Source organism: Pan paniscus, chromosome 2 (genome assembly GCF_029289425.2).
Source record: "Pan paniscus chromosome 2, NHGRI_mPanPan1-v2.0_pri, whole genome shotgun sequence".
Lineage (NCBI taxonomy): Eukaryota > Metazoa > Chordata > Mammalia > Primates > Hominidae > Pan > Pan paniscus.
The window spans coordinates 48572365-48585279 of NC_085926.1; the positions used below are offsets into that span (position 1 = coordinate 48572365).

Genomic DNA, 12915 nt, shown 5'->3' on the forward strand with positions numbered 1-12915 from the left:
GACCAGAGTCCCTGGCTTGGTATGCAAGGTCCCTTAGAACCAGACCACTCCTAGCAACTCAAGCTCTCGTGTCCAGCACACCTGTAGCCTCTAAGGGCCAGGCTGGGCTTAGAAATGAAGCCCCATCCTCCAGGAGCTCAAACTTGGCAACAGACTTGGCACTTGTTCCCCTGCCTGGGTGTTGCACCTCCATGAGCACCCAGGGTTGGGCCTGTCAGGGTTCTGCGCTGCCCAGCATCTTCTCTCCAGCCGTTCACAAAGTAGAATGATCTGCGCAATGCCCCAGTCCCGGGCCGTAGAAGGTGCTTAACAAATGTCTCCGAATTGGCAACATATGGCAACCAATGGTGAGGGAAAGGCAGTGGGGCAGGGTGATAGTGATACAAGGGTTCCTTGGGCTACTTCCAAGCTAGGATGCTGGGGGGACTTCTGAACAGCCCTCTTCTAAAAGACCTTGTCCCAGCACCCTGCTTGTGACTGCCAGGCAGCGACTTCCTCAAAGGAAAATTGGGCCCCTCGCTTTCAACTTCCCCCTGGGATCCCAGAGAACCTGACTGTGGAAGCACTGCGGGGTGCAGGAGGAGCAGCCTACCTGCGCACCCACCATGGGGACCAGAGCCGAAAGAGATAATAGAGGGACTAGGTAGCTAAGAGCTGTACCAGGTTCTGGCTGCCTCAGGAAAATGGGGAGGGGATTGTCAGGCCAGCAGCTCTGGACTTGCCTGGGACAGATGTAGTAGAGGGAGGGGGCTCGGGCCCCACTGAGCTCAGGGCTATTCTTGGAGCCTGAGTCAGCGGAGGCAAAGGATTCCTGCCCTGCTTGTCCAGGCAGCAGTTAGAAACCAAATGAGAACACTATGCCCCAGGCTATCCTCCTCCCAGAATGCTGAGTAAACACACACAAGAGGCATCCTTGGAGACACCCCTTGGCCCCTTCTGGTCCACCAGGGACCACCAGGGGGTGACTTGGCACAAGGTCCACAGTGAGGGGTTTCCCACCTGAGCCTGCAGGGATTGCAGGCTGGGACTCCTACGGGGCAAAGGCTGGGTTTACACTTCCTATGGACTCCCACAGCCCAATCTTGGGACCAGCTGGCTGAGGAACTCCCCTAAGTGGCTGAGTGGAAACATCTGGGCTCAGCTCCCTGTAGGCATCAAAGACTTCCGGCCTCAGCTGCAACCCCCACGCTTGCCCCTGGCTGAGGACACATCAGCCTGTGGGAAGGCAGGAGGATCCAGGAGCCACAGAACTAGAGGGAAGTCCTTGCTCCCCATCTACTGCCCCATGGACTCCATGCCAATGCCAAAAGAGGGATGACACACTTCTCAGCAGAGGATTTTATTGGTGGTCACCTGTGGCACAGGTTAGAGGAGCCGAAGTGCTGTGTTTGTGGTGGGGGGGGACCACAGAGCCCGGCCCCGCCCTCTTGCTTACACAGGCTTCCTGCCTAGAAGCGCAGCCAGAACATGCCGCTACGGATCCGGTTGTAGTCTGGGAGCTGCTCAATGGGGCCTGTGGGGATAGGGTGGAGCGTCAGGGTGGGGTACCTGGCCTGCACAGGGACACCTGGCCCTGTGCCGCACCCAGCTCGGAGATGCTGCCCAGAGCAGCACAAGACAGGCTTTGAGTGGAAAGAGAGGAGAGAACATTCCCCCAGGGGTGCTGAGCCTGTCCCTTCATGTTCTGGCCCTTGAAGCCCCACCCCACATGGAGGTGCCCGTTACCTGACGGGTGCAGGGTATTGATGAAGGCACCTTGGCAGGCAGTCAAGGAACTGCTGGGACAGGTTTTCTGAGCAAGAACTCCCTGGCAGCCAGGGGACTGGGGAGAGCTGCTTGGGGCCTTAACTGGCTGCTCTGTAAGCTGAGCAGCAGTGTGGGAGCAGAGGTGGAAGGGGAGGCCAAGAGAATGGCCTGAGGAAATAAACAAAGAGCAGACCCCCTAGGCCACTTACCATATCCAGCCACTGCTGGGCACTGATCATAGATGTACTTGGAGCAGATCTCACGTACCACACTGGCATCCACCTCCTGCAGGGTGAGGCAGAGGGCATACTGGCTAACGGGCACCTGGCCACCACCTCAGCCAGTCAACATCATCCAACTAGCAGAGATCTCCCACAGGCAGCATGCAGCTGTCCCCAGCCCAAAAGAGGAAAGGCAGAAGGGATCCCTGCTATAGACTTCCATGGGCCCCGCCCATCTCCACAGCCATCAGCACCTCTGCCCTGCCCTCCCACTATGCTACCCCTGCAGGTGACAGCTGCCTAGGACACCAGGGATGCCTACAGGAGCAGGCTGCGCTATGCCAGGCCCCAACCCTACACCTCCCAGGTGTCTGCCAGGCCAAGACTCCAGAACCTCTCCCAGGGGTCCATGTTACCGCAATCCGGCTTTCCCATTCAGCCAGGGGGATACGGCGGCCATAGGTCAGGAGGCTGCGTCCGATGTCCTCACACACAGGAGTAGTGCCTTTAAGGGTGAGAGAAGGCTCAGAGGTCCACCCAGCCCAATCCTGGACCCACAGGTACACAAACAATCTCCAGCCTCAGGTTGACAAGGACCTCCCTGACCTCATGCTGACTCAGATCACAGCCCTTTCTTCTATGGTCACCTATTACGGCAGTGATGGGCTGTGGACCTGTCTCACACCTGCCTGCATCCAAGGGTGGGGTGATGGGGCATGGCGTGGTCTTCAAAGTTTTCCTTTCTAACCTTGGTTAGTTAGGAGCAGTGGCCACCTTGGTGCTGTCGCTGGCAAGATGTACTCTACCCCTCCCCGCTGAGCTGTAGGACTCACCATCTAGATGAGATACCAGGGCATTTCTGAGGATGTTTTTGCCCCGGGCCACCTCACTCTCCGTGGCACTGGTACACAGGCGCATCCTAAAGTGGGGGGGTGGGTGGTATTCATTCTGAGCCAGTGTGTCATCTCTCAGCCTCCCACTGTGCTGGTTAAAGCCGCCATCCCACCTAGGAATACCAGGCTGCCACTTACCACTGCCCTTGCAGGACGAACATCATGTCATCGATTTTCATTCGGTCACAGACAAAGTGTGCACCCAGCAAGCCCGTCTCTGCATAGCAGATGCTGAAGGTCTGGAAACTCTGGCATAGCTTGTTGGCCACAGCACCTGAAGCCAGTGGGCTGGACAGGTGCTGCCAAGGGGATAGGTGGTCAGCACCCACCCTCTTGTCTTCAACGCACACTGTGACCCCCACGCACAGGAGCACACAGCCCCAGCACCCTCTCTTCCCTGAAGGCGAGGTCCCATGCTCGCTCTGGCACTCACCACGCCACCACCATAAGTGCAGTCATAGTGGCCGATGATGGCATTGGCCACTTGCAAGGCCACATTGTCCGGGCTGGCCCAGCCAGGACCCTCTACTGCAATGGCCACGTGGGCAAAAGGTAGAGCATCATCACGGTGGCGGATCTGAAACAGTACATGACAAGGCTGAGGGACAGCCAGACTGCCAGGGGAACAGAAAAGGTGGCAGGTGTGGGTAGAGGGTGTATGTGTGTGAACATGTGTGCCTGTGACGCAGCAGCCACAGAACCCCTTCCCAACTGCTGAGGTATCTCTGGAGTCACCAGGATAACCATGCACATGGGGGTCCTCCCACAGGCCCCCAGCTGAGCACTACTCCTGCCCAAAAGGCAGCATACCTCACTGCCAGTGAAGCGGCATGGAGTAAGAGTGGGCACAGCGTCCTCTGCATACGTCCACGGGATGCCACCGAGGTGCTTCTGGGCGAGGTCTAACAGTTGCTGGTGCTCCACTCCTGCTGAGACAGACAGTGGCATTACTGACCAGCCAGGGCCCAAGGCACAGGGTGGGGCGATTCACAGACAGGCAGAGGACCCCCATGTCCTGTCTTAGTGGGAGAAACCAGGAGTATGTGACATTAGAACTGGGTGAGGAAAGAAGGTCCTCCTCAGACAGACCCTGCCTTGTGGACAGGACAGGCACCTCAGGGCCAAATAGCTCCCCTGGCCTCAGTCCCAGGAGAGCAGCAGCGTTCAGAGTTTCAAAATGGGCTGCCATGTGATCCAAGTGTGGGTTCTCACTTGAGAAGATGCATTCCACCTACATCAAGGACAAGACTGGTACTCCTGGGCACAAAGCCACCTGGCCTGCCTTTTCCCTCTAGCTCTCCCTCAAGTATTTCTGGCTGCTGGCCCTGCAGGGGGTGGCAAGTGAGGGGGCAGAAAGAGGCGCTATTACAGGGCTGTGATTAGCTCTTGGGTCCCCTGAGAGCTGGGGACATTTGCAAATAATGTTACAAACGTATACCCTAGGACTCCTTGGATCTTGCCTCCTCACCTCCACAAGAGGAGGGCTCTGTGGTGCCACCAGTTGCATTGGCCTTTTTTTTTTTTTTTGAGACGGAGTCTCGCTCTGTTGCCCAGGCTGGAGCACAGTGGTGCGATCTCAGCTAACTGCAAGCTCCACCTCCCGGGTCCACGCCATTCTCCTGCCTCAGCCTCCCGAGTAGCTGGGACTATAGGCGCCCGCCACCACGCCTGGCTAATTTTTTTGTATTTTCAGTAGAGACGGGGTTTCACTGTGTTAGCCAGGATGGTCTCGAGCTCCTGATCTTGTGATCCGCCCGCCTCGGCCTCCCAAAGTGCTGGCATTACAGGCGTGAGCCACTGCGCCCGGCCTGCGTTGGCCTTTCATTCCTTCCTTCCATGAGCTCAAGCCCTGCTAGTCTGACACACACGTCAGATTGCTCTTGCCCCCAGGTTCCCCAGCTCCAAAGCCCCTGGTCATGCTCTTCCTATTGGTCTTTTCTGCACACTCAGCCGCCAAGGTCATAAGCTGGGAAGTATGTTTTTGTTTTTTTTTTTTTTTTTTGAGATGGAGTCTCACTCTGTTGCGCAGGCCGGAGTGCAGTGGTACAATCTCAGCTCGCTGCAACCTCCGTCCCCCGGGTTCAAGGGATTCTCCTGCCTCAGCCTTCCAAGTAGCTGGGATTATAGGCAACTGCCACCAAGCCTGGCTAATTTTTGTATTTTTACTAGAGACGGGGTTTTGTCATGTTGGCTGGGCTGGTCTCGAACTCCTTACCTCAGGTGATTCACCCACCTCGGCCTTCCAAAGTGCTAGGATTACAGGCGTGAGCCACCACGACCAGCCAAGATGGGAAGCACCTTGACCTCAGTTCCTTACCCATGTCCAGACCCCAACCAGGTTCCATCTATAAAACCACCTGGAGTCCATCTACTGCTCCCCCTTGCTCCTGCCATCTCCTGCCCAGTCCCTGCCACAGCCCCTCTCTAGCCAGCCTACCTGCACTGTGACCCCACACAGCAGCAGAGCAAACCTTAGACCATGACACTGCTCTTTCCCCGCGCTCAGTTCCCCACACCCCACCTAAATAACACTCACCACCTTTCAGGCTTCTGTTCAAACTACAGGTGCTTTAAAAAGCCCCTCCCCCAAACTCCAATTCTGAGTCCCCAGTGAAATCTTCCCCACCCTTCTGTGCCTTCCTTTCAAGGCACTTCTTGGTTTGTTATCAGGCATGCATCAACACACAACTAATGGCTGGCTCTCCCAAGGGCAAGGCCACAAGGAACAAGGCCAGGAGCTTGCATCCCCTACCAGCCCATGAACTCAGTATCCTAGAACCAGGTGGGGCTAAGACAGACCTGTACCAGAGGGACAGCATCCTGTGTAACCAGTCCCAGTGGTGGCAGCAGGGTAGAATCCTATCCCACCTCAGACAGCACAGGAGGAAGGTCATTCCCCTCAAGGTTAGGGTGGGAGCAGAGTCCCCTGGGGTGAAAGGTCCCCTATGGTGGGAACCAGGACCTCGGCTTTGATAACCAAGGCTGGGACCCCACTACCCAGGACTTCAGTGATTCCATCACTCACCTCCAGCTGCTGCCAGCACCATTCGAGGGGCCTTGTAATGTGTGCTGAGGTACTCGGTCAAGTCTGCACGAGACAGCTTCCTACAAGACATATGGTCAGTGTGTCAACACCTCTACCACACTGGAGTGAGTTGGGGTGCATGCATGAATGGGACTGAGGAGGCAGACTAGGAGACGCATGGTTTCTCCGAAGAGTGGGCCCTAGCACATTCCCCAACCCCCTTCCCCTATCTCTGCCACCCACCCCTCCAGGGCCCAGAGGGCAACCCTTGTCTGCCCTTCCCTCATGCCTGACTTCAGGACAGGCTCATAGTCTTCTCTGAGAAGGCGTGAGCCAACACTGTGGGACTCTCAAAGGGCAGCATCAAAGCTCCCGGAGCCATCCACAAAGGAGACAAGAGACCACATGGAGGGGACACCCAGACACTTCGCCCTTGGACTGTCAGGACATGCACCAAAACATACCTTAAAACAAAGCCCAAAATTCAAGTGAAGCCCACAAAGCCATTAAAAAAGACTCACTGGACCACATGGATACAGAAACTGTCTCCAGTTGCATAACTCAGGAAAATAACCCCGACAGACAGCTAGCCAACTAAAAATGTGACCTGGAAAGGGTCTGGCCAGGCCAGAATGGAGCAAGCATCCCACCACAAGGCCAGCCAACTCTCACCTGACATTCTCACTGGGCCCCTCCACAGCCTGGGCTAGAGGTGTGCCCTGGAATGCTGTGGCATGCAGGTAGTTAAAGACCACATCTCGCATAGATGCATCATTCTCCTGCATCTCCCGCAGGATCACATCACGTTCCTTCTCAATCTGTGAGTCTTCCAGACTACAGTTCTGCACAATGTCACCCAGGAGCTCCACAGCTAGATGCAAGGAGGACATGTTTAGGTGCCAGGTGGACCACTGCAGACCAACGACAGCACAAAATCCCCAGGCCTGGCATCTCCTGCTGCCCACCCCTAGTTGCCCGGCTGCAAAGCCATACGCTAAGGGTAATATGATTCTGTGGTCAGCCAGGGGCTCCTAGGTAGCTGTCCTCTGCTCCCCTGCCCTCTGTCCCCGCCTCTTCCTCCAGGTGTTACCTTTCGGCAGATCCTTGGACAGCGCCTTGATGTAGTAAGCTGTGTGCTCCCGGGTGCTGTAGGCATTAAGATGGGCCCCCATGCTCTCCACCTCCTTCTCCAGGGCACTGCCAGGCCGATTCTTTGTTCCCTGGAACCAGATATCAACCAGAACAATCAGGAGCTACACAGGAACCCAAGAACCCTGTCCTCAGAGGCTAAACACCCAGCAGGACCACTGGTCCACAGGTACCTCCCTCAGCATAGACTCTGGGGACACAGATCCCAGAGTCTGTTTACCAAGCACTAAGCAGGCCTTGAGGTGACCAAAACCATGGCATCATGCGCCAACAGAACAGAGATAGCCAGGGCCAGGACTGAAGGGCATGGCCAGAGCAAGTGTTGCCTAAAGCTCCTGTAACAGCTTACCAACAAGCTGTGGGGGTCATTACCAGTACACCTCCCCCCTCCTTATTGACAGCCATGGTCAGGTAAGCCCACACCTGTGTTCAAGTGATAGAACCCACTCCTCCCATGCCATTCCCATGACTGTATGTTTGTGAATACATGCTAGTGGCCTCTGTGGGACCCAATCCTAGTCCTGTGTGTGGAGAACAGTGGTGCTATCTCTTGGTGTGCACACACATGTTAATTCTGCACACATACCTGTGACACTGCAGCTGGCTAGGTTGCCTACTATGGCTCCATGGCCCTGCCCACCCGATAATCCTTCTCCATGTTTTTCATTCCTTTAAAAAACATGGGTCTTTACAACCAAGGGATGCCTAGATATTCCACCAGAGAAGAACATTTCATAAGCAAGCATGCATGCCCATGTCTGTGGGTTTGTTAAAATGCATGTGCATATCTACGTGTGTTCCACAGGCCTCCTGTATGAATACAAATAACACAGGCCTGGCTTCTCTGGTGAAAAGTGGGGCTCCTGTGGTTCCTTGGGTCCTCTTGGCTCTGAGGGCCTCAGGCAGGGGCTCATCAGATACGTGCCCACTCAGGAGAGGTTAAGCTCATGTGGCTCCTTTTAGGAAAGCCAGCCAGACATCAGCCCCGCAACTGAGGCCCATAATCAGGCTAATTTTTCTGACCTTCATCCTCAGAAGGGACAACAGGCAGCCCTAAGCCCAGAGGAGACAGACTTTAAGAGCCTCACCTTGAAAGCCAGATGCTCCAAAAAGTAGCCCGCCCCATTATTCTTCTCAGTCTCAAAACGGCTGCCAACATCAATCCACACTCCCACCTGGTCAAGAAGCCACCAGAAAAGGTTACAAACAAACCACTCCCCAGCCCCCTACTCACACCCCACCTGAGTGACTCAGTACAAGCCCCAGGCAGGGACTTATGAATCCTGGAGTCAGGGAGAGCTGCCCCAGCAGGACCCCTGTGCTTGGGGACACAGTCATGCCTGGAAAACAGAGGGGCAGCCGAATGACTCGTCACACCGCATCATTGCTCTCCTGATTGGCTATCAAGGACCCCCAGGGACACTTCTAACTGTGCACATTTACCTGGTCTCACCAGCATACAAATCCTTAAATTCACTCTCACTTTTCAGTTAATTATTTGTTTTTGTCTAAGCATACAACATATCATTTGCAAACAACAACTTATTTTTTCCTTTCTAAAAATTACACGCTGCCTTTGTTCTGGCAATGATTTTATCCTTTCATCATTAAGGAAGGGACTATTGGTTTAGACTGTATATTTTATCACACTAAATATTGTTCCTATAATATCTTTTTTGTTGTTGTTTTTAATCAGCTCTGAACACCAAACACAGTGTTGCCTCGGCACCCAATAAGGTAATATTAATTTTCTTGACAGCCTCCTGGTTGCTGTGAAACACGCACCACAGGCTGGGCGCGGTGGCTTATACCTGTAATCCCAGCACTTTGGGAGGCCGAGGCAGGTGGATTACGAGGTCAGCAGTTCGAGACTAGGCTGGCCAATATGGTGAAACCCTGTCTCTACTAAAAATACAAAAATTAGCCAGGTGTGGTGGCACGTGCCTGTAGTCCTAGCTACTTGGGAGGCTGAGGCAGAAGAATTGCTTGAACCCAAGAGGCAGAGGATGTAGTGAGCCAAGATCGTGCCACTGCACTCCAGCCTGGGTGACAGAGAGACTCCATCTCAAAAAAAAAAAAAAAAAAAAGTAAAAGAAACACGTACCACTCACCCCACTTGGTCACACGGTCTAGTCTTTTAATTTACTATTTGTTCACAGCTGATTTAAGTTTTTCACATCTACTTTCCTAAGTACTTTTTTTTTTTTTTTTGACATGGAGTCTCACTCCGTCACGAGACGAGTGCAGTGGTGTGATGTCGGCTCACTCAACCTCTGCTTCCTGGGTTCAAGTGATTCTCCCGCCTCAGCCTCCCGAGTAGCTGGAACTACAGGCGTGCACCACCACGCCCAGCTAATTTTTGTTTTTGTGTGTGTGTGTTTTTTTTTTGAGACGGAGTCTCGCTCTGTCACCCAGGCTGGAGTGCAGTGGTGCGATCTTGGCTCACTGCAAGCTCTGCCTCCCAGGTTCATGGCATTCTCCTGCCTCAGCCTCCCGAGTAGCTGGAACTACAGGCGCCCGCCACCACGCCCGGCTAATTTTTTGTATTTTTAGTAGAGACGGGGTTTCACCGTGTTAGCCAGGATGGTCTCAATCTCCTGACCTTGTGATTCGCCCGCCTCGGCCTCCCAAAGTGCTGGGATTACAGGCGTGAGCCACCGCGTCTAGCCTAATTTTTGTATTTTTAGTAGAGGCGGGGTTTCACCATGTTGGCCAGGATGGTCTCAATCTCTTGACCTCGTGATCCGCCTGCCTCGGTCTCCCAAAGTGCTGGGATTACAGGCATGAGCCACTGCGCCCAGCCAAGACTTTTTTTTATTGTATAAATTTATGGGGTACAAGCACAATTTTCAGAAATTTCTATCCACACCTGAAACTCCATTTTTTTCTTTTTCTTTTTTAAGACAGAGGGCCTTGCTCTGTCACCCAGGCCAGAGTACAGTGACATAATCATGGCTCACTGCAACCTCTTATTCCTGGGCTCAATCGATCCTCCTGCTTTGGCCTCTCAAAGCCCTGGAATTACTGGTGTAAGCCACTGTGCCCCGCCCACAAGTGTGATGTCATTACATGCACAGAATGCACAAGTAGTCAAATCAGGGATTCTGAATTATCCATCACCAGAATAACAAACCTTGTACCCATTAAGTAATTTCTTCTTTTTTTTTTTTTTTGAGATGGACTCTCACTCTGTCACCCAGGCTGGAGTGCAGTGGCTCCATCTCGGCTCACTGCAATCTCTGCCTCCCGGGTTCAAGCAATTCTCTTGCCTCAGTCTCCCCAGGAGCTGGGATTACAGGCGTGTGCCATGCATGGCTAATTTTTGTATTTTTAGTAGAGATGGGGCTTCACTATGTTTGCCAGGCTGGTCTTGAACTCCTGACCTCAGCTGATCCGCCTGCCTTGGTCTCCCAAAGTGCTGAGATTACAGGTGTGAGCCTCCAGGCCTGGACCCATTAAGTAGTTTCTCATCATCCACCCCTTCATCCTTCCAAGTCTTCACTGTCCATCATTCCACTCTCTACATCTGTATGTACATATTTTTTAGCTCCCACTGATAAGTGAGAACATGTGATATTTGCTTTCCTAAGAGATGTCAATGCATATACCATATATCACACAATCTTAGATGAACATGTATTTCACATCTAACATCTTGGAATGCAAGAGGCATTTTACAATCTATAGTATCCTTTGATTAAAATTGGCAACATTCTTGAGATTCTTTCTCTGGCACTGGAGCAGACAGCTCCTTACAATCTAGCACATTTTAGAGTTCATGTAATACAGCATTCTTTACTATAACAAGTGACATATAACAAGGAAGTTGCAGGCCACCTTTTCCTATGCTTAGTAACAATTTAAATCGCAGGACATTGTTTCTGGAAAAACTAAAAGGATGTGTCAATAAAACCATCTGGCCCTGGGGCTGAGGGCTGAAAGGAGGAGGAGATAATTATTTCTTGGGAATCTTCTCACCTATTCATATATCTATCTGTGACTCAAGATTTCTTGTGTCAATTTAGAGAATTTGTATTTTTTGGAAAATCACACATTTCATTGTACTGTTAAAATGCATTTCTTCCTAAAATGTATTTCTGGTCTAGCCTGGAGATTATGACCTTGGGCAGTGAGGCTGATAGACCTGGACCCCTGCAAGTCACCTAAGGTGTCTGAATCCCATTTTCCGCATTATAAGAGGAGACATGATCACTTCCCTTATATGGGCTCCTTAACAAAAGGCTGGAAAAGAATTTGGCCGCCTACTTGACGGACATTATATGCTAAATAATGTTGGCTTATAGTGAAGACTGTCCCGTGAAGCCAAGGCGTGGCTAGGATAGGGAATGGGGCCATTCTCGGGGTGAGTGGTCCTGGGTCCGAACCCAAACCACAAACGGGAAGACTCGAGCCCGAGGTCACACCCCAACCAGGGAAAAGACGGCAGGCCCAACCTGGAGGCCCTCTCCCCAAAAGCGTCCCCAACTCACCGTGCAAGTGGGCTGAGAGGACTGCTCGGAGGCCACACGCAGGCCGTTGTCCAGCAGGCTAACCTGCGTCTCCGGCACGAACTGGAGCGCCTGAGCGAAGGTTGCCGTACTCCGCAAGGCTGGCGTCCGCAGCAGGGCCGGCTGTGGAAGGGAACAGCCGCGAGTGAGGAATCGGTCAGGGGATCTCTCCCCACCTCCCAGGTCCTCAGGAGGACCCCCGAACCCCGCCCCTAGGCAAGCGGCGAGATACCTTTCCCCGCCCTCCGCCGTGACCTTCCCACGGCCCTGACCCCGCGTCCTCCCCACCTCGACCTGCCACTGCTAACAGCCCACACCCGTCCGCTTCCCGAAGCCCTGTCCCGAAGCCCCGCGCTCTCACCACCACCTCACCGAGCGGCGGGCGCGCAATAGCACTTGTGCCCCGGCGGTAGCGGCCCGACAGACCACGGACGCCGCCATTTTCCAGCTGCAGTCGGCCCTGTTGCACCGCGCAAGCGTAGACTGGGCGCGTTGGCGGTCGCGGCGCAGGCGCAGTACCGTACAGTTGGTGCTCGGCCGCCTCCTGGCGGGAACCGGGACAGTCTATTGTGCTGGCCTGGCTTTGGCTGGCTGGCTCTGACCGCGCTGCCGCCAGTCCCTGCGCACATCAGTCCACCTGCCGTCCATCAGCCCGAGCAGGTCCGCCCGCCGTGCAGTCCATCTCCCCATTCCACGCGTGGAAGTCAGAGTGCATTATGTTTCTCACCAGCCGCGCTGCGTACTCTGAGGTCTGGCGGGCGGGGAGTTGCAGCCACAGCGTGTCCGCAGGTTCGAGCCCAGGGCTAAAGTACCAGCGTGGAAACTTACCTGGGACCACAAGGCGGTGCTGAAAGTCAGTATTTTTTTCTCTTTATTTATTTTTTATTTTCTGAGACAGGGTCTCGCTCTGTCGCCCAGGCTGGAGTGCAATGGCGCGATCTCGGCTCACTGCAACCTCCGCCTCCCGGCTTCAAGCGATTCTCCTGCCTCAGCCTCCCGAGTAGCTGGGATTATGCCCGATAATTTTTGTTTCTTTAGAAGAGACAAGGTTTCTCCATGTTGGCCAGTTTTGCGCCCTGCCAGTTTTCTCTTTAAAAGAACTAAGTACAGGCCGGGAGCGGTGGCTCACTCCTGTAATCCCAACACTTTGGGAGGCCGAGGCAGGTGGATCACTTGAGGCGAGGAGTCCAAGACCAGCCTGGCCAACATGGTGAAACCTTTCCTTTTCTCTAAGAGGAAAAAGAATTCTGGCTGGGTGCAGTGGCTCATGCCTGTAATCCCAGCACTTTGGGAGGCCGAGGCGGGCGGATCACCTGAGGTCGGGAATTTGAGACCAGCCTGACCGACATGGAGAAACCCCGTCTCTACTAAAA

The 12915-nt window shown here is 53.8% G+C and overlaps 1 protein-coding gene across 2 annotated transcripts; it reads right to left on the reverse strand.

The window, feature by feature from the left end:
* Window positions 1-1323: 1323 nt before the first annotated feature.
* LOC100977575 (cytochrome b-c1 complex subunit 1, mitochondrial) lies at window positions 1324-12048 on the reverse strand. 2 transcript variants are annotated; one of them, XM_008971711.3, is made up of 13 exons: window positions 11915-12048; window positions 11525-11665; window positions 8123-8209; window positions 6976-7105; window positions 6558-6756; window positions 5886-5965; window positions 3671-3786; window positions 3294-3437; window positions 2999-3159; window positions 2801-2886; window positions 2384-2472; window positions 1956-2031; window positions 1324-1513 (listed from the first exon to the last, which is right to left on the reverse strand). In XM_008971711.3, exons 1-13 carry the CDS (start codon window positions 11981-11983, stop codon window positions 1449-1451), a joined length of 1443 nt encoding a protein of 480 aa, XP_008969959.1. In that variant the 5' UTR covers window positions 11984-12048; the 3' UTR covers window positions 1324-1448. The 2 variants fall into 2 exon arrangements, with proteins under 2 accessions (XP_008969959.1, XP_063458411.1); XM_063602341.1 differs by having other exon boundaries at window positions 1324-2031.
* Window positions 12049-12915: the final 867 nt, after the last annotated feature.

Excerpts from the sequence above, each read along its gene's own strand:
- LOC100977575 (XM_063602341.1), bottom strand. The coding sequence starts at position 11,983 with ATGGCGGCGTCCGTGGTCTGTCGGGCCGCTACCGCCGGGGCACAAGTG. Across the intron at positions 3,160-3,293 it reads GCACTTATGGTGGTGGCGTG|CACCTGTCCAGCCCACTGGC; the intron begins GTGAGTGCCAGA and ends TCCCCTTGGCAG. Across the intron at positions 2,032-2,383 it reads AATGGGAAAGCCGGATTGCG|GAGGTGGATGCCAGTGTGGT; the intron begins GTAACATGGACC and ends CTCACCCTGCAG.